Here is a 27,987-nt window from a genome sequence, read left to right as displayed (position 1 = left end):
CTGATCAAAGCAGTAATCTCTTTTACAATTGTTATTTTTGAAGTATCTTCAAACAGAACAAACATACTTTGACTGTGTAAACAGGTATAGCTGTGAGCTAATTTGCTGTTTTCAGGATCCCTTTTTCCCACAGGGCTCAGACTTAGCGAGGTCTCCTGTTTCCATCCCCAATCTCGACTGGCTGATGCTGATGGAGGAAGACCTGTTCAAAAGGGAAAAAAATTCCAAGTATGACTTTTACTATTTAAATAGTTGTAATGTAAAGTTCATCATCCATTTTTAACATAACCTTGTCCATTTTCCAAAGTTGCTTGTTTTTGGAAATGTCAACGAGCTTTTTAAGTGATCAAAGGCAGAAAAACAAAGACATGAAGCAAGCGAAAGAGCGCTGACTTGGATTTAATATAAATATGAATCTGAGTTTTGGTTTGGACCTTCTCTTGCTGTCAGGCCTGAGCAAATTTCCTAGAAACCCTAGACCTTTTTCTGCAAATGTAAAATCAGGATAACAGCTGGGAATTCCCTGGCAGTCTAGTGGTTAGGACTTGGCACTTGCACTGTGGTGGCTTAGGTTCAATCCCTGGTTGGGGAACTAAGATCTTGCAAGCCAAGTGGGCACAGCCCAAACATATATGTGAAAGTGAAAGTGAAGTTGCTCAATCGTGTCCGACTCTTTGAGACCCCATGGACTGTAGCCTACCAGGCTCCTCCCTCCATGGGATTCTCCAGGCAAGAGTACTGGAGTGGGTTGCCATTTCCTTCTCCAGGGGATCTTCCCAACCCAGGGATCGAACCCTGGTCTCCCTCATTCCAGGCAGACGCTTTAACCTCTGAGCCACCAGGGAAGCCCCAAATATATATATAAATATAAATTGCTCAGTCATGTCCAACTCTTTGTTACCCCATAGATTGTAGCCCATCAGGCTCCTCTGCCCATGGAATTCTCCAGGCAAGAATATGAGTGAGTAGCCATTCCTTTCTCCAGGGGATCTTCCCAATCTAGGGATTGAACCCAGGTTTCCTGCATTGCAGGCAGATTCTATACCATCTGAGCCACCAGGGATGTATATATATATAAAATAACAGCACCATCTCTAAACTAGAAGGTTGGTGAAGACCAAGTTCAACCTTAGGACAGGAGGGCGCATTGGCCAAGTAAGAGATATGTTCATATAAATAAAAATGTGTTTTTAAACCTCATTGTATCTCTGGAGAAATATCCTTGGAGTCCCAAGGAGTAAAAAAGAAAAGAAATACTACGTTAACGCCTATAACAGCTTCTGTCAAATGTGTTTCAGGAAACTAGCCCTGTGCTTTATGAACATTAAATGGGTTTCTTTTCTAAAGGGCTCCTCAGAAGCCTTTGGATCTCAAAGAGAATATCGTTAGTATGAAACTTATGTCCAACATTTGACAGTGACAGAACTGCAGTAGCCTGAGACTACTGGATTGCTCCTTTGAAAACTCTTTGAGAATTGTTGTTTTCTGATACATTACTGATTTGGTTGGGTAGGGAACATATAGATGCTCAAGTAAATCTAATTTTTGGTCTATACCATTTCATACAAATGAACAATTAATAGCAGCAGAATGTCCTAACATGATTTACAGTATTAAGAGTTTGCAAAAATGTGCCACTTACTTTTATTTTTTTGAGTCAATATATCTAACAGCTCCCTCACTTCCAACTTCTGTGTTAGATAAGTTTTAACATTTCTCCAACTCTCAGCATTCTTATCTGTGAAACAAGAGAGGGTATTTCCTGGGTAAGTTGTGGCCAAAGTAAAAAAACATAATTAGTGTAGTGAGTTTAATAAATGGTGGATTTAATTTTCTCATTCATTCAGAAATGTCTAGGTCAAAAGAGTGACCTTTCTTGGGTCACAGAGCAACCCAGGGAACATTGTTAGAAAGGAACCAGAATTTTGGAAACCAGCATTATTTGAATTCACCCCTACCAAAACTCTGGAAGAAGTTATTAAAGAAAAGATTCGTAAGAAGTAAAGGAATAATCACTAAGACCAATATTATTCCAATACAAACAATTTCGGCTAAACCAAGACAAATATTTTCCCCCAGTGGTGCAATTAGATTTGTAGCCAGAGGGGATGCCATAGGCATGGAAAAAAATCTTAAGTTGTTCTTGTGGATAAGATGTTTATAGGTGAATCAGCCTACCATTTAGTAAGATTTATTTATAGATATTTGAAAAAACTCTTCACAGAAAGTGATTGATTTCAACATAGAAGAAAATGTTTACCATTTATCACAGGGGTCTCGAATAACAGTTTCATCAATGCTCTGGAGGAAGACATGAGAGCCATACAAGATTGGGGGAAAAACACTATTACGTTGGATGGCAAAATCAGGAATCTTAAGTCTTTCAATAAGCCAGAAGGATAAGCGGAAATTAAAAAGGCGATACTTAACAGAGAAATAAAGACTTATGTTCTGAAACACTTGGGACTAAATTCCACCTCTCTCACTTATGAAAGTCTTGTGACTTAACTGCTCAGAATCTGTTTCCTCATCTCAAAAGTGCACATAATAACTACCGCATGGAACTGAGAGAAGTGCATAATATAAAGGGCCATCCAAAGAGATGTTCTATGCAGATCCTGTCAGGTACTGTTGCTGGTACTAGTTGTAGTAATGATAGAAATAGCAAAAGAAATTATGCAGAAAAAGCTTTAGGGGTTTTAACTGACTATAGGTCCAATATTAATAGTCTGATGAGACTGACAGTTATTTTGGTGAGCTGTAAGTAGTTCAAGAATTGCCTTTTTAGAGACGCATGGGGAAACTAGAATGCATTTATGTAAGGGTAGCAAAATGGGCGGAGAGTTGAGAAACCAAATTACATGAAAAGCAAATGGCCTTTGTGACATGCATTGGGTAAATTCTTTTAAAAAACAACAAAACAAAGCTACTTTATTGAGGTATGATTAACATACAAAAAGCTGTGTTTATGTAATGTATACAGCTTGATAAGTTTGGAGGGTAAATTCCTTTTAAATCTATCACTTCCTTGATTAGGTAGGTGTAATTATTCCAGTTTTAAGGATGAGGAACTAAAATAGGATAAGTGATCACATATCTAATGAGAGGTGATGAAATATGGAACTAGAATAGGGATATAGAAAATGGATTTCTTCTATTCATTGTTGCTCCGTGAGCCAATTAATGTGGATGAATGGGGTCAAAAGAATATTTAATTGATGTACATGTCAACAAAATTACTGACATGTACACTTCAAAAATGTCCATGTCCTAAAAGATAAAGAAAGATTGAGGAACTATTCTAGATTAGAGAAGATTTAAGAGATACAGCAACTGAATGCAATGAATGATTGGAGATTTTCCTTGGCATAAAAGGCACTCTTAGGACAATTGGTGAAATCTGAATAAGGTCTTTAGATTAGATAACAGTACTGTATCAATGTTAATTTTCTGATTTTGATCATTGTCCTCTGCTTATGTAAAAGAATGTCCTTGTTCTTAGGAAATGCTCACTGAAACATTTGGCAGTAAAGGGAAATCATATCTTCAAAGTACTCTCTTAAGGTCCAGAACAGCAACAAAAAAATCGAGAGCCTAGAGAAAAGGACAAAGCAAATGTGATAAAATGTTAACATTTGAATAATTTGGGTAAAGGATCAAATTGTTTGCAATATTCTTTCAACTTCTCTGTAAGCCCGCAATTATGTCCAAATAAAAAGTTTCAAAGAACTAAAAAATATGTAGGGCATTGGAAAAAATTCAAATCTAAGAGGAAATATTCTGTAGAGAATTGGTAACATAGGACTGAAAGTAGAAGAGTCCAAAAAAAAAAAAAAAAAAAAAGAAAGGAGTCCAGGGATTATAAGGGGTGCACAGGAAGATTTGAAAGTCTCATGTAAGAACAGATGAGAGTGGCCAATTCCTTCCTTTCACTCACTCAGAAAGACATTTTTCATCATTTAGGACTTAAAAACAAATACAGTTGTATTAACTATTAGAGCTACTGACACCTTTATTTCCAAAGTGATGAAAAAATAAATGTTCAAATAGATTAGTCTTCACTCTTTTAAGAGGAACAAGTTCTGTGTATTTGGACACCAGAAAGGTATCTCAGGGAAAGGGTAAAAGAGACCTTTTATATGTATTTAAGATGAGTATACAAACCTCATTAAAAAAAAAAATCTTTACTGTGTGGAGCTGAGGAATTCAATAAATAGCATCTTTCTTGCCAGGCAGGATCTAGATTAAGAAGGCAAAAGCAGTGGATAGAGATTATAAATGGCAACCCACTCCAGTATTCTTGCTGGGAAAATCCCATGGACAGAGGAGCCTGTTGAGGCCAAAGCCCATGGGGTCACAAAGAGTTGGGCACAACTGAGCACTGCACTGCATTTTAATAAATGTTATACTGGAGGACACAGTTGAATGTGAAGGCCAAAGGGGCCTTAATCTTTCCCCCGCCTCCACCCCCGCTGTGCCTTACACATAACCTCTTAGTCACAAGATGATGATTGTGACTTAGAACAAGAAAGGCAGGTAACTGTCCCCAGGATAGAAAAGATGGTTCCTCCATAGGAAAAAAGAAAAAGTAGACAAAACCTATACAAGCACACTTCCTTAAACAAAATCTACCAGTCAGATAGTCAGGAGGTGAAGCAAAGAGGCAGGAACGTTTGGGAAAACTCTTCCTCAAGGAAAACGTGGAATACAGGTGGGACAGAGGTGACGGCAGATACATTTATTTCCTGATCAAAGGAGGGTGGAGGAAAACAAGACAAAAATGGGGCTCACACCTGAACACTGAGGTTTGACTTTGTCCAAGGGGTTAGAGAGAGAAAGACACTTGGGCAGGACGTGGTGAGAGACACAGACTTAGAAATCCAATAACAGGAGTTGTAGCAATGCCTTTAGGGCCAGTGGTTTCAATTTGGTGGTTTGGGAAAGAATCTAGATTGTAGGAGGTAAATGAGAGTGAAGGATGCTCTCCTTTTCATTTTTTAACTTTGTCTTTTCCTCAAATGTTAGTATTTGTCTTGCTGCTGCTAAGTCGCTTGTCGTGTCTGACTCTGTGCGACCCCCTAGATGGCAGCCCACCAGGCTCCTCCGTCCTTGGGATTCTCCAGGCAAGAATACTGGAGTGGGTTGCCATTTCCTTCTCCAATGATGAAAGTGAAAAGTGAAAGTGAAGTCGCTCAGTCGTGCCCGACTTTTTGTGACCCCATGGACTGCAGCCTACCAGGCTCCTCCATCCGTGAGATTTTCCTTCTCTGAGTATTTGTCTTGGGCCCTCTACATTTCTCGCTCCTTATTCTTCCTGGATCATCTGCTCGCCCATGGATGGTGAAGAATTCAAGTAGAATGGTATTAACCACGGAAAGGAGAAACATCTCTTCTTTTAAAAAGAGAGGAAAAAAGATCCTAAGATACAGAGATGGAAAATGACCTTGTTTTCTGGGTAATGTGGGAGAAAGGGTTATTGAATTAGTTTTATTTTTTCCCTGCTCTACATTGAATGCTCATTTTCACCCACATTGATTTGTTGAAATGGTTTCCCCGATGTGCTGGTATTTGGAAGTGGTGGGTCTTTGGGAGGTGATTTGGTCATGAGGGTGGAGCTCTCATTAATGGAATTAATGCCTTTATAAAAGAGACCCCTGCTGCTGCTGCTGCTGCTGCTAAGTCGCTTCAGTCGTGTCCGACTCTGTGCGACCCCATAGATGGCAGCCCACCAGGCTCCCCCGTCCCTGGGATTCTCCAGGCAAGAACACTGGAGTGGGTTGCCATTTCCTTCTCCAATGCATGAAAGGAAAAGTGAAAGTGAAGTCGCTCAGTCATGTCCGACTCTTCGCGACCCCATGGACTGCAGCCTACCAGGCTCCTCCGTCCATGGGATTTTCCAGGCAAGAGTACTGGAGTGGGTTGCCATTGCCTTCTCCAAAAGAGACCCCAAGAGCTCCCAAATCCCTCCTGCCAGGTGAGGGCACAGCAGTAAGACCCATGAACAGAAAGCAGGTCCTCATCAGACATCAGTCTACTGGTACCTTGATCTAGGACTTCATAGCCTCCAGAATTGAGAAATACATTCCGGGTGTTTATAAACCATTCAGTCTATATTTCGCTCTCTCTGATCTGCTCAATAGGCACTCAGAAGTGTCTAACTCTTTGTGGCCCCATAGATGGTATAGCTCGCCACGTACCTCTGTCCATGGAATTTTCCAGGCAAGAATACTGGAATGGGGTGGCATTTCCTATTAGTAGCCCAAGTGGACGAAGACAATTTCCAGCAAACATTCAATTAAAAAAAAAAAAGGCAGGAGGCAAGTATCATTTCTTTTTTCCTTCCTTTCTTCCTACTATTCAACAAAATTTTGAAGGGCAATTTTTCTGTGCCAGGCACTGGGCTAGCTGCTGGGGACACAGTAGTGTCAGATAAGACTGTCTGCTTTCTTGGAATATATTCTATTTAGGCAATGAACAAACAAGAAAATAAGAATTTCAGATATTACACTAAAGAAAATAAAGCAAATGGAAAGCAGAATGGCAGGTGTGTGGTGGGCTTGTATGTGTGAGACAGGGTTAATCCCAAAACCTCAAAATAGGAATTTAAGGAATTATGTATCTATATATTGAGTAAGTTGTAAAATCCAAGTATTTAAAAAAATCAAAACTATGAAGCCAAAGAAAACCATATCAATATCTGTATAAATCTGCGAAAACCACATACTCCTGATTCTAGAAAGCAAAAATAAATAATTATTACTCAAAAACAAAAAGACTCATCAAAATCATTTTTCTAGTTTCCATATATATACATTAATATATTTGTTTTTCTCTTTCTGACTTAATTCACTCTGTATAACAGGCTCTAGGTTCATCCACCTCACTAGAACTGACACAAATTCATTCTTTTTTATGGCTGAGTAATATTTCATTGTGTATATGTACCACATCTTCTTTATCCATTCATCTGGTAATGGACATTTAGGTTGCTTCCATGTCCTGGTTATTATAAACAGTGCTGCTATGAACAATGGACTACATGTGTCTTTTTCAATTTTGATTTTCTTTGGGTATATGCTGAGTGGTGGGGTTGCTGGGAATAAATAGATTTATTCCCATTTTTTAAAGGAATGTCCAAACCGTTTTCCATAATGGCTGTATCAGTTTACATTCACACCAACAGTACAGGGGGATTCCCTTTTCTCCACATCCCCTCCAGCACTTATTGTTTGTAAAATTTTTTGATGATGGCCATTCTGACTGGGGGCTCCCCGATAGCTCAGTTGGTAAAAAAACGTGCCTGCAATTCAGGAGACCCTGGTTCGATTCCTGGGTTGGGAAGATCCTCTGGGGAAGGGATAGGCTACCCACTCTGATATTCTTGGTCTTCTCTTGTGGCTCAGCTGGTAAAGAATCCGCTTGCAATGTGGGAGACCTGGGTTTGATCCCTGGGTTGGGAAGATCCTCTGGAGAAGGGAAAGGCTACCTACTCCAGTATTCTGGAATAGAGAATTCCATGGACTGTATAGCCCACGGGGTCGCAAAGAGTCAGACACAACTGAGCGACTTTCACTCACTCACTCATTCTGACTGGTGTGAAGTGATACCTCATTGTAGTTTTGATCTGCATTTCTCTCTTTGCAATCCCATGCTGTGTAGCCCACCAGGCTCCTCTGGAATTTTCCAGGCAAGAATACTGGAGTGTTGCCATTCCTTTCTCTAGGGGATCTTCCCAGCCCAGGGGTTGAACCTGGGTCTCTTGCATTGCAGGCAGATTCTTTACTGTCTGAGCCACCAGGGAAGCCCAATAATTAGTGGTGTGGTACATCATTTATGGTGCAACACAATAAGCACCATGAGTTTATTTGCCATCTGTGTGTCTTCTTTAGAGAAATGTCTGTTTAGGTCTTCTGCCCATTTTTTGATTGGGCTGTTTGTTTTCCTAATATTGAGCTATATGAGCTGCTTATGTATTCTGGAGATTAATCAGTTGTTTCATTTGCAAGTATTTTCTCCCATCCTGAGGATTATCTTTTAATCTTGTTTATTGTTTCCTTTAGGAAAAGATCCTGATGCTGGGAAAGATTGAAGGCAGGAGGAGAAGGGGACGACAGAGGATGGCATCACTGTCTTGATGGACATGAGTTTGAGCAAGCTCTGGGAGTTGGTGATGGACAGGGAAGTCTGGTGTGCTGCAGTCCAATGGGGTTGCAAAGAGTTGGACACGATTGAGCAACTGAACTGAACTGATTGTTTCCTTTGCTGTGCAAAAGCTTTTAACTTTAGTTAGGTCCAGATATAGAAAATGGACTTGGGGACACAGTGGTGGAGAGAGAGAGTGGGGCGAATGGAGAAAGCAGCATCAGATGTAAAATGGATACATGGTGAGAAGTTGCTGTATAGCACAGGGAACCCAGTCTGGCACTCTGTGATGATCTGAAGGGATGGGATGGGAAGGGGAAGGAGACTAGAGAAGGAGGGGGCATATGTATAATTATGGCTGATTTGCATTGTTGTATGGCAGAAACCAACACAACATTGTAAAAATTTAAGAAAATGTATATTTCAATTCATTTCAGTCACTCCGTCATGTCCAGCTCTTTGCAACCCCATGAACTGCAGCATGCCGGGCCTCCCTGTCCATCACCAACTCCTGGAGTCCATCCAAACCCATGTTCATCAAGTTGGTGATGCCATCCAACCATCTCATCCTCTGTCGTCCCCTTCTCCTCCTGCCCTCAATCTTTCCCAGCATCAGGGTCTTTTCAAATGAGTCCGCTCTTTGCATCAGGTGGCCAAAGTATTGGAGTTTTAGCTTCAACATCAGTCCTTCCAATGAACACCCAGGACTGATCTCCTTTAGGATGGACTGGTTGGATCTCCTTACAGTCCAGGGGACTCTGAAGAGTCTTCTCCAACACCACAGTTCAAAAGCATCAATTCCTTGGCACTCAACTTTCTTTATAGTCCAACTCTCACATCCATACATGACCACTGGAAAAACCATAGCTTTGACTAGATGGACCTTTGTTGGCATAGTAATGTCTCTGCTTTTTAATACGCTGTCTAGGTTGGTCATAACTTTCATTCCAAGGAGTAAACGTCTTTTAATTTCATGGCTGCAGTCACCATCTGCAGTAATTTTGGAGCCCAGAAAAATAAAGTCTATTGTTTCCACCGTTTTCCTATCTATCTGCCATGAAGTGATGGGACCAAATGCCATGATCTTAGTTTTCTGAATGTTGAGCTTTAAGCCAACTTTTTCACTCTTGTCTTTCGCTTTCATCAAGAGGCTCTTTAGTTCCTCTTCACTTTTTGCCATAAGGGTGGTGTCATCTGCATATCTGAGGTTATTGATCCCAGCTTGCGCTTCATCCAGCCCGGTATTTCACATGATGTACTCTGCATATAAGTTAAATAAACAGGGTGACAATATACAGCCTTGACGTACTCCTTTTCCTATTTGGAACCAGTCTGTTGGTCCATGTGCAGTTCTAACTGTTGCTTTCTGACCTGCATACAGGTTTCTCAAGAGGCAGGTCAGGTGGTATTCCCATCTGGTATTCCCATCTCTTTCAGAATTTTCCACGGTTTATTGTGATCCACACAGTCAAAGGCTTTGGCATAGTCAATAAGCAGAAATAGATGTTTTTCTGGAACTCTCTTGCTTTTTCTATGATCCAGCGGATGTTGGCAATTTGATCTCTGGTTCCTCTGCCTTTTCTAAAACCAGCTTGAACATCTGGAAGTTCACGGTTCACGTATTGCTGAAGCCTGGCTTGGAGTATTTTGAGCATTACTTTACTAGCGTGTGAGATGAGTGCAATTGTGCTGTAGTTTGAGCATTCTTTGGCATTGCCTTTCAGGGTATTAAATAACAAAAACAACTTTTTAGTCATAGAAACAATGGTTATTTGAAATATGTACGAACAAACTGTGATTCTAAGTTCAAATGCCACTTGAGTTTTGTCTTGGAAAATTCCAAACTAAAAATCTAAAACAGTTCTAAAAGGAAAAAAAAAACAAAACAAAAAAACAACCCAGAAACCAATTCACCTGTCTGCATGAATATTTGCTGGAACAATCACATGCTAAATTTTATTTCATCTTTATTGAGACAAGAGGTACCTAAAGAACCTGTGACTGAACATCCCACATTGACAAATAAGTTGTGATATATTTGGCCATATAATTTATTTTGATTAACTGGATGGACACACATGTGAATTCTACAGTTAATGAATATCTATACATATTTATGGGCATTCAATGCCACTTAAGTTCAGCTGTTTCTGCTTGTTCACAAATTCATTGATTGAACCATCCTCTATTGAGTATTCATCATGTGCAAGGCATTATTCTAAGCCTGGAGCACATCAGCAGAGGATAGTGAAAGTGAAAGTCGCTCAATTGTGTCCGACTCTTTGTGAGCCCACGGACTATATAGTCCACGTAATTCTCCAGGCCAGAATACTGGAGTGGGTAGCCTTTCCCTTCTCCAGGGGATTTTCCCACCCCAGGGATCAAACCCCACATTGCAAATGGACACTTTACCAGCTGAGCCATAAGGGAAGCCCTCAGCAGGGGACATACCCTTCTAAAGTTCTTTGTCCTCCTAAAGTTTACCTTAGTACTCAGTCGCTCAGTCCTGTCTGCCTCTTTGTGACCTCATGGACTGTAGCCTGCCAGGCTCCTCTGTCCATGGAATTTTCCAGGCAAGAACACTGGAGTGGGTTACCATTTCCTTCTCCAGTGCCTACTGTGTTTTATCCTTTAATCACCAAATGTAACAGGAATTAGAGAAATGTTTTATTTGTTCTAGGTCCCTAGGGTCATAGCTTTGTTCTAGCTCCTGGTGAAAGTATTTTAAATAGATAATGTTAAACTACACTAGAAGAAAATAAAAGTGAGGTAACATTTTATAGAATAGGTAGTGTGTCCCTGGAACTTAGTATCCAGTAATGATAATGATCTAGTCTTGCTAATAATAGTAAATCAAGATGATCATACCAAAAATAAATGGAAGGAAGTGAAAGTAAAAGAGGCAGATTTATGACTCTGCAGTATTACAAATAAGTGAGCAGAGTAATGAGAGAGAAGTCATCAGCAGTTTAGAAAGTCTACACATATTTTAGAGCACAGTTTTGAATGTTAGTGACATTTTTGCTATATAACAACTTGCTTAGTAAAGCACTTATAGATGGATTTAGGGGATTACATATGCTATGAACTATGACTTCCCTGCTGGCTCAGATGGTAAAGTGTCTGCCTACAATGCAGGAGACCCGGGTTCAATCCCTGGGTCAGGGAAGATCTCCTGGAGAAGGAAATGGCAACCCACTCCAGTATTCTTGCCTGGAAAATCCCATGGACAGAAGAGCCTGGTAGGCTACAGTCCATGGGGTCACAAAGAGTCGGACACAACTGAGTGACTTCACTTTATGAACTATGAAGGTTTAGGGAATAGGAATTAATTTTAGATTCTCAGTAAAAGTTTTAATTGTTCTACTGTTATTAAAGAGAATAAAACATCATTAGATATAGAAAATACATATTCAATAAATACATGATACAAAGTATTAAATCAAAGAAGATACACAAAAAATTCATTATTCCGATTCATGTACCAATGTATTAATGAAGGGAAAGAAAAAAAGAAAGACAAAGAGGGAGAGGGAGTGAGGGGGAAAGGGCAGAGAAAGGAAGACTTAAGTATAGGGGACTTCCCTGATGGTTCAGTGGTTAAGAATCCACCTAGCAAGGGATCCCTGGTCTGGGAAGATTCCACGTGCCTCAGGGAAACCCATGTGCCACAACTAAGACTGGCTGCAGTCAAGTAAACAAGTAAAATAAAATAAATAATAAGTGTACAGCCCTGGAGAACCTACTGTAGAGCACAAGGAATTCTACTCCATGCTCTGTGGTGACCTAAATGGAAAGGAAATCCCAAAAGAGGGGATATATATCTATGGACTGCTGATTCACTTCACTGTACCGTAGAAATGAACACAACTTTGTAAAGCAGCTATACTCCAATACAATTTTTTAGAAAATCACATGACAGTAGCAGTGCTGGAAACAAAGGAAATACAACTTGTATAGCTGGGGCGGAGCACAAAGGCATTGTGTCACGTAAGGATCAAGCAGTCCTCTGGAGTGAAAGTAAAATCTGAATTAGAGCAGACAGGTGCACAGTCACCTAGAAGGCAGGCTCACAGGCTTCCAGAAAGTCCTTCCAAAAGGACTATTTTTAAAAATTAATTGTTTAATTGAAGGATAATTGCTTTACAGAATTTTGTTGTTTTCTGTCAAACCGCAACATGAATCAGCCACAGGTATACATATACCCTCTCCCTTTTGAAACTCCCTCCCATCTCCCTCCCCATGCCAGCCCTCTAGGTTGATGGAGCCCGTTTGAGTTTCCTGAGCAAATTCCCGTTGGCTATCTATTTTACCTATGGTAATGTAAGTTTCCATGTTACTCTCTCTATACATCTCACCCTCTCCTCCCCTCTCCCCATGTCCATAAGTCTATTCTCTATGTCTGTTTCTCCACTGCTGCCCTGCAAATAAATTATTCAGCATGATTTTTCTAGATTCCTTATATATGCATTAGAATATGATATTTATCTTTTTCTTTCTGACTTACTTCACTCGGTAAAATAGGCTCTAGGTTCATCCATCTCATTAGAACTGACTCAAATGCATTCCTTTTTGTAGCTGAGTAATATTCCATTGTGTATATGTACCACTACTTCTTTGGTAATGATTAACAGTGTAAATTACAGTGGTATAGGCAATGTGGTAAAGGCAGGGTGGGGTCAGGACTCTTAAATGAAAGTGAAAGTCGCTCAGTTGTGTCCGACTCCTTGTGACTCCATGGACTATTCAGTCCATGGAATTCTCCAGGCTAGAATACTGGAGTGGGTAGCCATTCCCTTCTGCAGGGGATCCTCCCAACCTAGGGACTGAACCCAGGTCTCCCGCACTGCAGGTGGATTCTTTACCAGCTGAGCCACCAGGGAAGCCCTGGGACTGTTAATCTAAACGCTATAAAATCAGAGTCTGGATGGCACTGCCGATTCTAGTTTTGTCTAGGGTAGTGGTTTTAAAGTTTTTTTTTTTTTAAGAACTGCATTTTATATCATGATCTGAGTCCTCCTACGGTGTGGAGTGGAGCAGAAGACCTAGATCTAAAGGCTGAGGCGTAGTCCCCACAGAAGGAAGGATGCAGTAGGAAACCATTGTAATCAAGATCCCGAGGAAAAAGGGGCTGGGACAGTTTAAGGAAATGCAAAAAGGCCACTGATAATGTAGACAGGTGGCTCAGACAGTAAGGAATCTGCCTGCAATGCAGAGATTGGAGTTCCATCCCTGGGATGGGAGTATCCCTTGGAGAAGACAATGGCAACTCACTCCAGTATTCTAGCCTGGATAATTCCATGGACAGAGGAGTCTGGCAGGCTGTAGTCCATGGGGTTGTAAAGAGTTGTACACAAATGAACGATTGATACTTGCTCAGAAGGAGCTTGGAAAGGAGGCATGGTTGAACCCCCACCTCACACCCTCGTGGGCTATCTCTGTAAAGCCAGCTGGCACCTCAGTGGAGCACACCCCTGACAACGCCACTGTGGTGGTTTGATGTCAGCCATGGTGGGGGGTCTTTATTCCATTTCACTGCAAAAATCTGGGTTCCACGAAATCTGGGTCCTTTCTTCTGGGAGCCAGTTGCTAAATAATTATGAACACACCCTTCACTACTGTAATGGGCACTTAAAAATTGATTTCCTTTTATTAGGTTGGTGCAAAAGTAATTGCAGTTTTTGTATTGTTGAACTTTGCCATGTGATATTGGAATACATTCTCAAACAAATGTGTTTGTCAAGTAGTCCTTAGGAAGCACCACTACGAACAAAGCTAGTGGAGGTGATGGAATTCCAGTGAGCTATTTCAAATCCTAAAAGATGATGCCGTTAAAGTGCTACACTCAATATGCTAGCAAATTTGGAAAACTCAGCAGTGGCCACAGGACTGGAAAAGGTCAGTTTTCATTCCAATCCCAAGGAAAGACAATGCCAAAGAATGCTCAAACTACTGCACAATTGCACTCATCTCACACGCTAGCAAAGTAATGCTCAAAATTCTCCAAGCCAGGCTTCAACAGTACGTGAACGGTGTTCAGCATGTTCAAGCTGGTTTTAGAAAAGGCAGAGGAACCAGAGATCAAATTGCTAACATCTGTTGGATCATCGATAAAGCAAGAGAGTTGCAGAAAAACATCTACTTCTGCTTTGACTATGCCAAAGCCTTTGACTGTGCGGACCACAACAAACTGTGGAAAATTCTTAAAGAGATGGAAATATCAGACCACCTGACCTGCCTCTTGAGAAACCTGTATGCAGGTCAGGAAGCAACAGTTAGAACTGGACATGGAACAACAGAATGGTTCCAAATAGGGAAAGGAGTACATTAAGGCTGTATATTGTCACCCTGCTTATTTAACTTATATGCAGAGTACATCATGCAAAATACGGGGCTGGATGAAGCACAAGCTGGAATGAAGATTGCTGGGAGAAATATCAATAACCTCAGATATGAAGATGACACCACCCTTATGCAGAAAGTGAAGAGGAACTAAAGAGCCTCTTGATGACAGTGAAAGAGGAGAGTGAAAAAGTTGGCTTAAAACTCAACATTCAAAAAACTAAGATTGTGGCATCTGGTCCCATCACTTCATGGCAAATAAATGGGGAAACAATGGAAACAGTGAGACTTTATTTTGGGGGCTCCAAAATCCCTGCAGATGGTGACTGCAGCCATGAAATTAAAAGATGCTTGTTCTTTGGAAGAAAAGCTATGACCAACCTAGACAGCATATTAAAAAGCAGAGACATTACTTCACCAAGAAAGGTCCATCTAGTCAAAGCTATGGTTTTTCCAGTAGTCATCTATGGATGTGAGAGTTGGACTATAAAGAAAGCTGAGGGCCAACGAATTGATGCTTTTGAACTGTGGTGTTGGAGAAGACTCTTCAGAGCCCCTTGGACTGCAAGGAGATCCAATCAGTCCATCCTAAAGGAAATCAGTCCTGAGAGTTCATTGGAACAACGGATGTTGAAGCTGAAACTCCAATACTTTGGCCACTTGATGCAAAGAGCTGACTCATTTGTAAAGACCCCGATGCTGGGAAAGATTGAAGGTGGGAGGAGAAGGGGATGACAGAAGATGAGATGGTTGGATGGCATCACTGACTCAATGGAAATGAGTTTGGGTAAACTCCGGGAGTTGATGATGGACAGGGAGGTCTGGTGTGCTGCGGTCCATGGGGTCACAAAGAGTCGGATATGACTGAGTGACTGAACTGAACTGAATGTGAAAATACAATTAAAAGGTTTCACAAATGTTTAGAATTCATGACAGTCCACTCCCCCCAACCCGTGCCCCTGCCCTTTGTACTTGGCTTTACTTGGAAGGAAACTAAAAGGATAAATTAACTAGAGGGTATTCAATGCATTTCCCTAAAATGGCAAAGCTGTTACTCAAATTTTTGGATCAGCTTCTAACATTTCTTCTGATTTACTGGGCTTATGTGTTGATTATTTAAAGGAAAAAATTTCAATTAATTTTTGTTTCTCTGTTCTTAATCCACTTATTCCACATGCTAGGGAATTCAAGAAAATTAAAGAAAAAGTTGTACTTATATTTTTTTCTGCTTGAAACTGTAAGTTTTATGGAGCTGTCAGCAATAAAGGACATAACTGCTGTATTACAAACTGTGGAAATGAACAGTTTAAATATTAAAGCTTAAAACTTTTTTCCCCCTAGTAACACATAAGTATTTCTATTATTAGAAGAGAACTATTTTATATTGCATCTGGGTTATCAGGAGAGCCATCTTTGTTTTATTCCATCCTACTCTATTTGGAGTTAATATGTTAGATTCTAAACTGCTAAATACAGTTGAAAGTCATAGAATTAAATGTATTAGGTAGTGCTAGGTTTTTGAGTTAGAAAGTGTTCAATTATAAAAGTAGACATGATGTATCAAAAGTTAATTTAAAATAAATGTAGTAATATTTTTGTAAACTGTAGGTTCTCTGAATATAAAGGAAACACAGAATAGTTCTAGTAAAGGAACTGAAAGAACTGCCTTTTAAGACTGGGAGCAGTAATAATCTATTTAGAAGCATTTATCCTGATAATTCTAGCAAAGAAGTCTTTTAGTTAAGGTAACTCTGAACTTCTAGTCTGTGAGAAGGCAATGGCACCCCACTCCAGTACTCTTGCCTGGAAAATCCTATAGACGGAGGAGCCTGGTGGGCTGCAGTCCATGGGGTCGCTAGGAGTCAGACACGACTGAGTGACTTCCCTTTCACTTTTCACTTTCATGCATTGGAGAAGGAAATGGCAACCCACTCCAGTGTTCTTGCCTGGAGAATCCCAGGGACGGGGGAGCCTGGTGGGCTGCCATCTATGGGGTTGCACAGAGTTGGACACGACTGACGTGACTTAGCAGCAGCAGCAGCAGCATCCGGATAATACTAGCAAAGAAGTCTTTTAGTTAAGGTAACTCTGAACTTCTAGTCTGTGAGAAGGCAATGGCACCCCACTCCAGTACTCTTGCCTGGAAAATCCCATGGACACAAGAGCCTGGTAGGCTGCAGTCCATGGGGTCGCTAAGAGTCGGACACGACTGAGCGACTTCACTTTCACTTTTCCTTTCATGCATTGGAGAAGGAAATGGCAACCCACTCCAGTATTTTTGCCTGGAGAATCCCAGGGACAGGGGAGCCTGGTGGGGTGATGTCTATGGGGTCTCACAGAGTCGGGCACGACTGAAGCGACTTAGCAGCAGCAGCAGGAGTCTGTGAAAATAGCATATGAAATACCTTTCTGCAAGTATGGTGAAAAATTTTAGAGTTATCGTCAATATAGTAAAAAAACTTTTAAATTTGCCAATGATGTACCATTTTATAAATTGCCAAGACTGCATTGAATGAAAAATAAAACTATTTTCTACCTCACATGAAAGAAAAAATATTTTTACATGGGTTTAGGATAAAGTAAGGCTTATCTAGCTGATCATTTAAAATTTTTGATTTAAATTTATTGAAACTTGTTATAACTATGCTCTCCTGGTGACTCAGATGGTAAAAAAATCTGCATGTAATGCAAGAGACCCGGGTTCCACTCCTGGGTTGGGAAGATACCCTGGAGAGGGGAATGGCTACCCACTCCAGTATTCTTGCCTGGAGAATTCCACGGACAAAAGAGCCTGGTGGGCTACAGTTCATGGGGTTGCAGAGTCAGACACGACTGAGCAACTAACACATACTATGTTCTCAGCTTATACCTCAACTGCAATTAATTCCATTTTCTAAGTTCATATCTTATAATACCTTATATAGACTTTAGATTAAATAAAAAATTATAGTATTAAAAAAAAGATCATTATTCTCTGTGGAGAGTGGTTTGGAGAGAGAATGAGTAGATTTAAGGAGACTGGTTAGGAGACTGACATAATCTAGGGAAGAGGACATGAGGGTTTGAACTCAAGTGGTAACAGAAATTCACAAACAGGAAATGAAACAAAAAGTATAAAATCAAAGAAATTGAAATCTTAAAAAAAAATCTTAAATTAGACCTTGTTACATTGTTAGGAACTCATACTTTCCCCTTCTCTGTTAAAAAACACTAATTTCATAGCTCTATTGAAAAAGCCTAGAAATATTGAGGGTCTAGAAGCAATGAACATCCCCAGTGCACAGAATGATTCATTCTTCCTGGTGTCACTAAGCCTGGTCTACTTCTTGATTTGCCTGTAGACTGGAAGTTAATTCTGAAGCCTTGATTTGACTCAGGTTAAATTTGTTTTTCTACAAGGATCCTGCATTGGTATTGTTTAATACTTCATGTTATATCAAGAGTCACATAAGTCAACATAACCCAAGGTTGACTGGAGCATTTAGGTGGTTCAGTTCAGTTCAGTCACTCAGTTGTGTTTGACTCTTTGCGATCCCATGAATCGCAGCATGCCAGGCCTCCCTGTCCATCACCAACTCCCAGAGTTCACTCAAACTCACGTCCATCGAGTCAGTGATGCCATCCAGCCATCTCATTCTCTGTCGTCCCCTTCTCCTCCTGCCCCCAATCCCTCCCAGCATCAGAGTCTTTTCCAATGAGTCAACTCTTCACATGAGGTGGCCAAAGTACTGGACTTTCAGCTTTAGCATCATTCCTTCCAAAGAAATCCCAGGGCTGACCTCCTTCAGAATGGACTGGTTGCATCTCCTTGCAATCCAAGGGACTCTCAAGAGTCTTCTCCAACACCACAGTTCAAAGGTATCAATTCTTCATCGGTAAGCTTTCTTCACAGTCCAACTCTCACACCCATGTATGACCACTGGAAAAACCATAGCCTTGACTAGATGGACCTTTGTTGGCAAAGTAATGTCTCTGCTTTTCAATATGCTATCTAGGTTGGTCATAACTTTTCTTCCAAGGAGTAAGCGTCTTTTAATTTCATGGCTGCAATCATCATCTGCAGTGATTTTGGAGCCCCAGAAATAAAGTCTGACACTGTTTCCACTGTTTCCCCATCTATTTCCCATGAAGTGATGAGACTGGATGCCATGATCTTTGTTTTCTGAATGTTGAGCTTTAAGCCAACTTTTTCACTCTCCTCTTTCACTTGCATCAAGAGACTTTTTAGTTCCTCTTCACTTTCTGCCATTAGGGTGGTATCATCTGCATATCTGAGGTGATTGATATTTCTCCTGGCAATCTTGATTCCAGCTTGTGCTTCTTCCAGCCCTGATATAAAGTTCTCCAATATCCTCTAATTGCTTTAGCATTCATTGGTGACTGATGCCTGAATCACTTAATCAGGGGTTACTCAGTGGTGATTTCCTAACTCTTTCTTCTTTTTAAACATCTTTATTGAGGTATAACTGACATAAAATAAACTGTATATTTAGAAAAATAGAATTTGATAAACATTTTTATATAACCATGAAACCACCACCATAATCAAGATAGTGAACATTTCCATCACCCCAAGATTTATTTTGTCCTTTTAAATATTTGGAAATTTTCATAATCAAAAGTTCTTTAAAAAGGAAACTAAGAGGCAGATCATCTGGGTGTGGTGATTGAAGCTTGTGGACTAACAAGAAAAGGGTCTGGAATGACTCATAGGTTTGTAATACAAGCCACTGATAGGAGCCATTTATTGAAACTGGGAACCCGGGAGAAGAAACTTGTTGCATTTAGTTTTGTACATGTTAAGTTTGAAGTTACAATGAGACATTCAAATGGAGATGTAATAGGCAGGTTATTCTAAAAGGTAAGTTTGGGTGAGAGATATAAACTTGGGGAAACTGGCATATAATAACTGAAGCCAGAGAGCTGGCTCATCAAGAGAGTAAGTACAGAACATAAAAAAGACTTAAGGGGGAAAAGACAGTCTGAACAACTCTAATGTTTTATGATTAGGTATAAGAGGAGCAAGGGGGAAAATGATGAGTGTACAATATTGCAGAAGCAAGGGAAAACAGGTCAAGAACACATCACTGGTGCTTATCCCAGTAAGTGACATTCCACATAATAGTTTTACTTTTCACTTACAACTGATACATTACGATTTGTAACCAGTGTCAGTGTGGGCAACTCTGGAAAGATACGTCATCTTTAATTCATTAACAGAATTAAGTTTCTGGGCCTGTAAGGCTGAGGACTGGACCATGGACTCAGTAAATCAACCAAAACAAACCATACCTTGGAAGACTCCTGATAGCTGTCTGGCTAGTGAGCTTTGCCTGGTGACCACCTCCAAGCTGCAGGAAGTCTTTCTTTGCAGCATTTACAGTACTAATTACTTTTTAAACTCTTTTGTTTTGCCTATCATCAGCTTCTCAGGTGGGTTTCCCAGGTGGCACTTGTGGCAGAGAACCCGGCTGCCAATGCAAGAGACATAAGAGATAGGGGTTCAATCCCTGGGTGGGCATGGCAATCCATTCCAGTATTCTTGCCTGGGAAATCCAATGGAGTTTAGCATGCTACAGCCCAGAGGGTCACAAAGAGTTGGACATGACTAAAGTGACTTAGCACGCATGCATGCTGCTTCTTAGGACCTTAAAACCAAAGGGAATCTGGCTCATTAACAAGTTCAATCTCTCCTAAAGGCAGGAGTCTGGATTTAAACCCCTGCTGATTATCCAACCCTGCCTGTACAATACAGTGACCCTGGGTCACTGTGTGATCTGGTGAGAGAAAGGGTTAATGGGTACCGAGTTTCAGATTTGAAAGAGGGAAAAGCTTGAGAGACCTACTGTACATTGTGAATATACTCAACATATTGAACCCTACAACTAAAAATGGGTAAATGGTAAATTTTATGTTATTTTATGTACATTTTATGTTTTGTACTGCAATTTAAAAAAAGGAGAAAGACAAAATTAAGGTCTGGAAATTGAAAGAAAATGCAAGGGTTGTAGTGGTATTAAGAAGTGAACTAGAACAGAGTCTATGACACTAAAAAAAAAATCCCTCTAATTCTTAATATATTAAAAAAAGTTACATCACTGTATCTCATCTGTGCCCAACTTATCAAATTAACATTTATAGCTTGAATTCAAGGCACAGTGCTAAATAATGCGAATCAAAAAAGCTTAAGAAACAGTTCTTGCCTTCAAGGAAATGAACAAGTAAACAATCATAAAATATGGCAAGCAGAATTAAGAGATATAGAGTACAGAGTACACAATACAGATTATTATGGTAGAACAGACAGAACTTTCTGGAAGAAGTGGCACTTGAAATAGAAAATTCACAAATGTCATGCAAAAAGATTTCATATCACAATCTTATTCTGGATTTATTAGTGGTAGGAAATGACAGAAAGAACTGTATTTTTTAAAGGAGTTAATTCATATCTAGACATGAAAGGAAGGGAAAAAGGGAAAAAACAGGGATTTGAAGGGAGAAAGACTTTAAATTTCTTCATCATTGCATTTTCTATTTTTAAAATTAGCTCCAAATTTTCCGGCTTCTGTGTTTTTGCCCACACCATTACTTTAACTTGGACTATCAATCAGTAATCCTTTATATTAAAATATGTACATATAACAAATGGAGTTACACTGAACTAAATTATAAAATGCTTTCAGATAAATAACTAGAATTGAAAATAAAATAGACATTCTCTTCTAGCATTTTGGAAGGAAACAAATTATGTCTACATGTTTAGTTTTAATGAATTATAAAGGTATCTGGAATCAGAATGTGTGCCTCAGAGAGGCTAAACAAACAAAACTTTGTTGCAGAAAATCTATTTTAGATGTATCCAAATGAAATAAAAGGGAAGCAGCAGATTAGGGTTTTTAGGCCAACAGTAGATTTACAAGTGTATATTATTATCAAAGGCTTTTTCTGTTCTCTCACACTCAACTAATAGCTTATGAATGACATTTGTAAACTTTCAAAGAACACAGTGATCAGATAGATTCTTTTCTCATATCTACAAGGATAATAATCACTGATAAAATGTGTATCAACGGTTCTTCACTAGGAGTTAAAGGGGACAGAGAGGGTTTTAATTGTCATAACTGGGGGTGGGGGTGGGTGGGAATGCCACTTTCATCTGGTGGTAGAGGCCAGTGGTGTAGATAAAACATTCCACAAAGCAAAGAACTGCCCCCCACTCCCATTCTGAACAAAAATTATCCAGCCTCTATGTCAACAGCTAGAGAAGGAAATGGCAACCCACCCCAGTATTCTTGCCTGTAAAACCCCATAGACAGAGGAGCCTGGCAGGCTACAATCCATAGGGTTGCAAAGAGTCAGACATGACTGAGCGACTTCACTTTACTTTCACACTTTATGCCAACAGTGGTTAAGAAAATCTGATACATAAAAATGTATTTCTTCTTCTTTCTCTTTCACTCCTCTTCTTTCTTCTAAATTGTAACTCTTGAATAAGAAATGGAGCATATTTTATGACAAGCAACATAGAAAATGCTACTGATTTCTTCTTACTGACTAGGTGTTTGGTCCATACTGCATCTGAATCAGCACTGTTTCAACCAAAGTGACAAGACACTTTTCATCAAATTTTTACTTGACCAATGGAATAACAGACTTTGTAAAGGATTGTATTGGTGAGCAATAATATGAAATGTAAGAAAAAAACAGACTCAAGAAAGAATCAGCAATTCATATACACTAACATGAGATCTGACTACCATTATCGAGCATTTGAAATGCTTTCTAGTATTCTTCACAAATGATTATTAATTTAAAAATTGTAAAGTGTCTTGGTATTTGTGTTAAGACATTTAAATTCAAAATTTATGTAGTTAGGAAAATATTCACCAATATAACAGCTAATCAAAATATTTATAAGCCACATGTTTAAAATGACTCAAAGAATTATGAAAGTTCCAAAATTTAAATCATAATAGAGTACACAATATTTATTTTTTAACAAAATAGATAAACCAAATATTTACATTTTATGTATTTTGATTATTATGATAAAATTTGTTAATTTAATGTTCAGTTAAAATAAACTTTAAATTAGCTATTTTAAAAAAGTCAAGTACATGATTAAGATAAACTTTCTGTTCATCAGAAAAAGAACTTTGGGAATCTCTCCAAAACACTAGGTCTTCGTTTTTTGTATCTTAGACCACTCAGGTGCTTCCTTCTTGGTCTGTGAAAAAAAATAAAAGAATAAAATAAAATTAAGTAAAATGCTTATAAGAAGGACAAGAGTACAAGAGAAGCAATTCAAAGAACTAAGCAACTATATACACTGGGAATTTTTCTGTAAAATTATAGTAAATAATTGCTTTCTATAAATCAGAAGGATACTTAAGGGCAAAGATTTTGTCTTTTGTCAGAAATAATCTCCCACTGGAATGTCTATTAAAAAAATACACAGCTGTGTTTTCTGGCTTAAAGTCTGCATTTAACATATTCTACAGAGGTGAGCCGGAGAAGGCAATGGCACCCCTCTCCAGTACTCTTGCCTGGAGAATCCCAGGGACCGGGGAGCCTGGTTGGCTGCGGTCTCTGGGGTCGCACAGAGTTGGACACGACTGAAGCGACTTAGCAGCAGCAGCAGCAGCAGCTTAGCAGCGACTTAGCAGCAGCAGCTCTGTGCGAGGTGAGCATTTTATGAATTGATTCTATTTTTCAAAGAAAATTATAAAAAAAAAAAACAAGGCCACAGTTTCTTTTTAGTTGTCTTAGCTATCTATATAGATACTCATTCACTCAGTAGTTAGTGAAGAATTTCTAGATCTAAATCATTGTGCTTTAGGTATTCTGAATTGTTAAGTATAGGGTTGGCCAAAAAGTTTGTTCGTTTTGACTGTATGATGTTATGTTGACCAACCAGAGTACTTCTTGGGTTTACTGCTCAATCATTTCAGTCTGAAAGAGTGGTAGCAAAGGAGCAGGGAAGGTGGGCTGCGATAAAACTCAGAAATCTATATAAGGTACTGATTCCAATCAAAACGTCTTATTTTATATAATAAATCACATATGCAGTTACTCCTTTTCCATTTATATCTCCTTAAAATTATGAAGAACCACATTCCTAAATACATAAAAATATATGTACACTGGCATATAGGTAGGTATGATAACTTATAATTTTATCTTTCTCATATGCCATAGCTGAATGCACAAAATATTAGAAGTGACATCAATGGTCAGCTCCTCTTGACCTTAGCCATGCCCTTGGCCACCTTCAGTTACCACCATATATACCAGTAGTCCCTCCATCTCCTTCCTCAGACCCCATCTGTATTTCCATAGCCCTAACTTGAGATACACATACTTTTACATAACGCCTGCTGCTGCTGTTGCTAAGTCGCCTCAGTTGTGTCCGACTCTGTGTGACCCCATAAACGGCAGCCCACCAGGCTCCCCCATCCCTGGGATTCTCCAGGCAAGAACACTGGAGTGGGTTGCCATTTCCTACATAATGCCTAAAGGCAACTAAAATTCAGTATGTCAAAAGGAACTCCCTCAGTCCTCCATATTTTGTCTTGGGTGAATGGTACCATATTTTGTTCAGTCATCTAAACCAAAAATGCTTGATTCCTCTTCATCTTAGCTTTCTTCTTTTTTTTTCTGCTTGCTGTCTTCATTCTAAACAGTCCTTAACATTTACAGAAATATCCTTTACATTCCTTATTCTCTATCTTGACTCTAAAAGGCTTACCTTGGGCCTTTATTTCTGCTTCATTCCTGCAAGAATTTCCTAATTCTGATTTGACTATCTCTTCTGTTCATCACCCACAATCCTTCCAAGCTTATCTTTCTAAAACGCAAACCTGCATTAAAACACTTTGGTTGTTTTTCTTTAATAGAAAGTCCAAAGTCCTTAGTATTAAGGGTGAAAGAAGGCTTCAGGGTGAAACAGGGAAAAGCCAGGCTTTATCTTCCAAGAGAATTCAAAGGTGACAGGGGCTAACCAAATCTAAAAGAAACCAAAGTACAAACCAGAATGCTAGCTGATCTGCCAGAGGAGGAGTAGGTTCCATTCTGAGAAACTATGATCTTCAGTAAGTCATGACATAAACTGGTTTTAACTGTGGCTCGAGGATACAAAAATGTGAAAGCAAATTGTATAGACCAAGAAAAAGGCATAGAATTTGTATATCTACATTTTCTCAATCAGCTGATACTAAAAGTTCTTTTAGTATTATGTATGTGTGTGTGTATGTTTAGTCGCTGAGTTATGTCCGACCCTTTTGTGACCCCACGGACTATAAGCCTGCCAGGCTCCTCTGCTCATGGGATTTCCCATGCAAGAAAACTGGAGTGGGTTGCAATTTTATTCTCCAGGGGATCTTACTGAACAAGGAATCAAACCCATGTCTCCTGCATTTGCAGGTGGGCTCTTTACCCACCATCAGGGAAGCCCCTTATGCATGTATGGTTGTGGCTGTTCAGTCGCTAAGTCTTGTCTGACTCTTTGCGACCTTGTGGACTGTAGCATGCCACGCTCCTGTGTCTTCCACTGTCCTCAGATTCATGCCCACTGAGTAAGCAATACTAACTAACCATCTTATCCTCTGCTGCCCCTTTCTCCTTATGCTTTCAATCTTTCCCAGCATCAGGGTCTTGTCCAGAGTCAGCTCTTCATATCAGGTGGCCCAAGTACTAGAGTTTCAGCAACAGTCCTTCCAATATATATTCAGGGTTGATTTCCTTTAGGATTGACTGGTTTCATCTTCTTGCTGTCCAAGGGACTCTCAAGAATCTTCTCAAGCACCACAGTTCGAAAGCATTAATTCTTCGGTGCCCAGCCTTCTTTATGGCTCACAGCTATACAACTACTGGTAGCTTGGACTATAAGGACATTTGTTGCAAAGTGATGTTGCTGCTTTTGAATATGCTGTCTAGGTTTGCCATAGCTTTCCTTCCAAGGAGCAAGTGTCTTTTATTTCATAGTGCCAGTCTACATCCAGTGATTTTGGACCCCAAGAAAAGAATATCTGGCACTGCTTCCATTTTTTCCCCTTCTATTTGCCATGAAGTAATAGGACCTGATGCCATGATCTTGGTTTTGTGAATGCTGAGTTTCAAGCCAGCATTTTTGTTTGTTTGTTTGTTTGTTTTAATATAAATTTATTTATTTTAATTGGAGGCTAATTACTTTACAATATTGTCTTGGTTTTGCCATACATCAACATGAATCTGCCACAGGTATACACGTGCTCCCCATCCTGAACCCCCCTCCCTCCTTCCTCCCCGTACCATCCCTCTGGGTCATCCCAGTGCACCAACCCCAAGCATCCAGTATCATGCATTGAACCTGGACTGGTGATTCGCTTCATGTATGATATTATACAAGTTTCAATGCCATTCTCCCAAATCATCCCACGCTCTCCCTCTCACAGAGTCCAAAAGACTGTTCTATATATCTGTGTTATTCTGCTCTTTCACCCTTAAGAGGAATTAGAGGCTCTTTAATTCCTCTTCATTTTCTGCCATTGGTAAATAAAACTTTTGATAATAAAAAGGAATCTTAAGACTCATAAAGGACAGAACCAACATTTCAATGGCAGACTGTCCTTCCTGATGACTTCAATCTGTATCTGGTCCATTGCAGATCATTCTCCCTCCATCCCCTCCTCCCAATACCCTCTTTCTTCAGATGTGTTAATGAAGTAGCTTTGCCACAGTCAAGTGGGCCTCTGTCTTGGGGATTAGCTGCTTTTCCACGTCATAAATGAACTCTTCAATTCTTTTGTCATAACCATTTAAAACTGGTTTCACAGCTTGCTCCCACAGGACTAACATCTGTTCCTTATTCATGAGTTTTTGGGGAGAACCTCACTATCACTGTCATGTTCAAACTACACTGAACTAGAAGACAGAGCCCTTTAGGATCTCGCCCAGACTACTTCTCTAATCCTAACTCTTAACACTTTACTACATGAACTAAATTGTTTGTAGCTGACATTATTTTTTAAATAACTTATTGAACACCTATTTATATACCAGGTCCCTGTGTTAGGTTGCACAGATATAAAAATGAATAAAGGATTCTCTGGAAGTCCCGTGGTTAGGGCTCTGTGCTTTCATTGCAGAGGACCCCAGTTTGATCCTGGGTTGGGGAACTGAGATTCCACCAACTGCGCGGCCAAAATATTAATAATACCCTACGACATGGCCTGCTGGTTGCCTGGGTTACATCTGTTTTCCTCTTCTGAAACACAGAACTCTGATTTTATTATGAGAGCAATGAAAAACTACATTTATCAGCCGCCTGGCTTCCCAGGTGGTGCAGATAAGAACCCACCAATGCAGGGGACACAGGTTCAATCCCTGGTCTGGGAACATTCCATATGCCGAGGAGCAGCTGAACCTGTGCACCACAACTACTGAAGCCCGCATGCCTAGAGCCTGGCTCCCAAACAAGAGAAGCCACCGCAAGGAGAAGCCCGTGCATGGCAACAGGAGAGCAGCGCCCGAACTCCGAAGCCAGAGAAAGCCTGCAGCAAAGAAGACCCAGCACAGCAAAAAACAAACAAGCAAATAAAGCAGTGTGTACATGTCCAAAAAAGGAAAGAAATAAAAATGTTTTGAAAAAAGCAGAAACACTGAAAAAGGGTATGATTTCCAGTGTGAGCTACCTGGACTTTGCTGTTACAGAAAGTCACATATTTTATTAGATATTTTGTATTCTAAAATATATTTAAAAAAAGTAATAGGAACTCATTTCCTACGTGTTTAATAGCAAAGCAAGTTTCCACTGGAATCTATTTTTACCTGGGTATACTGACTTAATATTAAGATAATGATGAGACTTAGCAAAACCCAGCTGCTCAAAACTCTTGAGCATTTGGTTTTATCTCTTTCAAGCATTAAGTGTCATCTTCTTGAGGAGGCCGCCCCTCTCTATTCCTCACTTCCCATCTTGTTTTATTTTTCCCTATAGCATTTGTCAATTTTCCAATTTCTCCACAATTCGTTTTTTGGTTTGCTTGTCAATTTATAGTTTAATTTTCATAAATGAATATAAGCTCATAGAAGGAGGAATTTTTATATCCTTATTACCTCTAATAGTGCTTGGCGTAAGGTAGGGGCTCAATAAACATTTTTTTAAATGAATAAATGATGTTAGGGTTAGCTATGATAGACAGTTCTCAGTTCTATTTAAGTTTGGCTATGAATTCTCATGAGAGTTTATATTCAAGAGTTGCCCCTATGCAATGTGGAAGAAAATGCCACCACAGTAATGCCATAGTATGGCTCCAACTAATCAGGTAACATCACCATTTACAAGCAAGGTGGGCACTATTAATGATTCTAAGTAACACTGCCATTATTGAATGGGAATGAGGAATGATCCCACATTGAAGGTCAGGAAGGGCAGCGGTGAGGAGATACCCCTTGTCCAAGGTAAGGAGCAATGGCTGCGCTTTGCTGGAGCAGCCGTGAAGAGATATCCCACGCCCAAGGTAA

General features: G+C 39.8%; 1 protein-coding gene, 1 long non-coding RNA gene and 1 other non-coding gene across 4 annotated transcripts in view; 2 read left to right on the top strand and 1 right to left on the bottom strand.

Annotated features, from left to right (window-relative positions):
- Positions 1–89: 89 nt before the first annotated feature.
- LOC129624568 (uncharacterized) lies at positions 90–26,898 on the top strand. The gene is made up of 3 exons (XR_008701012.1): positions 90–228; positions 22,986–23,167; positions 26,785–26,898. It is a non-coding gene; the product is annotated as an uncharacterized LOC129624568 (long non-coding RNA).
- On the top strand, positions 11,239–11,311 carry TRNAC-ACA (transfer RNA cysteine (anticodon ACA)). Its single transcript has one exon. It is a non-coding gene; the product is annotated as a tRNA-Cys (tRNA).
- The window catches only part of PIBF1 (progesterone immunomodulatory binding factor 1), a 231,449-nt gene continuing 225,838 nt past the window's right edge, over positions 22,377–27,987 (bottom strand). For both annotated transcript variants that reach the window (XM_055542632.1, XM_055542633.1), the window contains one exon: positions 22,377–22,711. In XM_055542632.1, coding sequence (XP_055398607.1) covers positions 22,661–22,711 — 51 coding nt within the window. In that variant the 3' untranslated portion in view covers positions 22,377–22,660. The remainder of the gene's footprint in view (positions 22,712–27,987) is intronic.

The sequence above is a fragment of the Bubalus kerabau genome, chromosome 12 (assembly GCF_029407905.1).
Source record: "Bubalus kerabau isolate K-KA32 ecotype Philippines breed swamp buffalo chromosome 12, PCC_UOA_SB_1v2, whole genome shotgun sequence".
NCBI classification, from domain to species: domain Eukaryota; kingdom Metazoa; phylum Chordata; class Mammalia; order Artiodactyla; family Bovidae; genus Bubalus; species Bubalus kerabau.
Note: the sequence above shows the minus strand (reverse complement) of the source record. Positions and strands in the feature narration are given on the sequence as shown.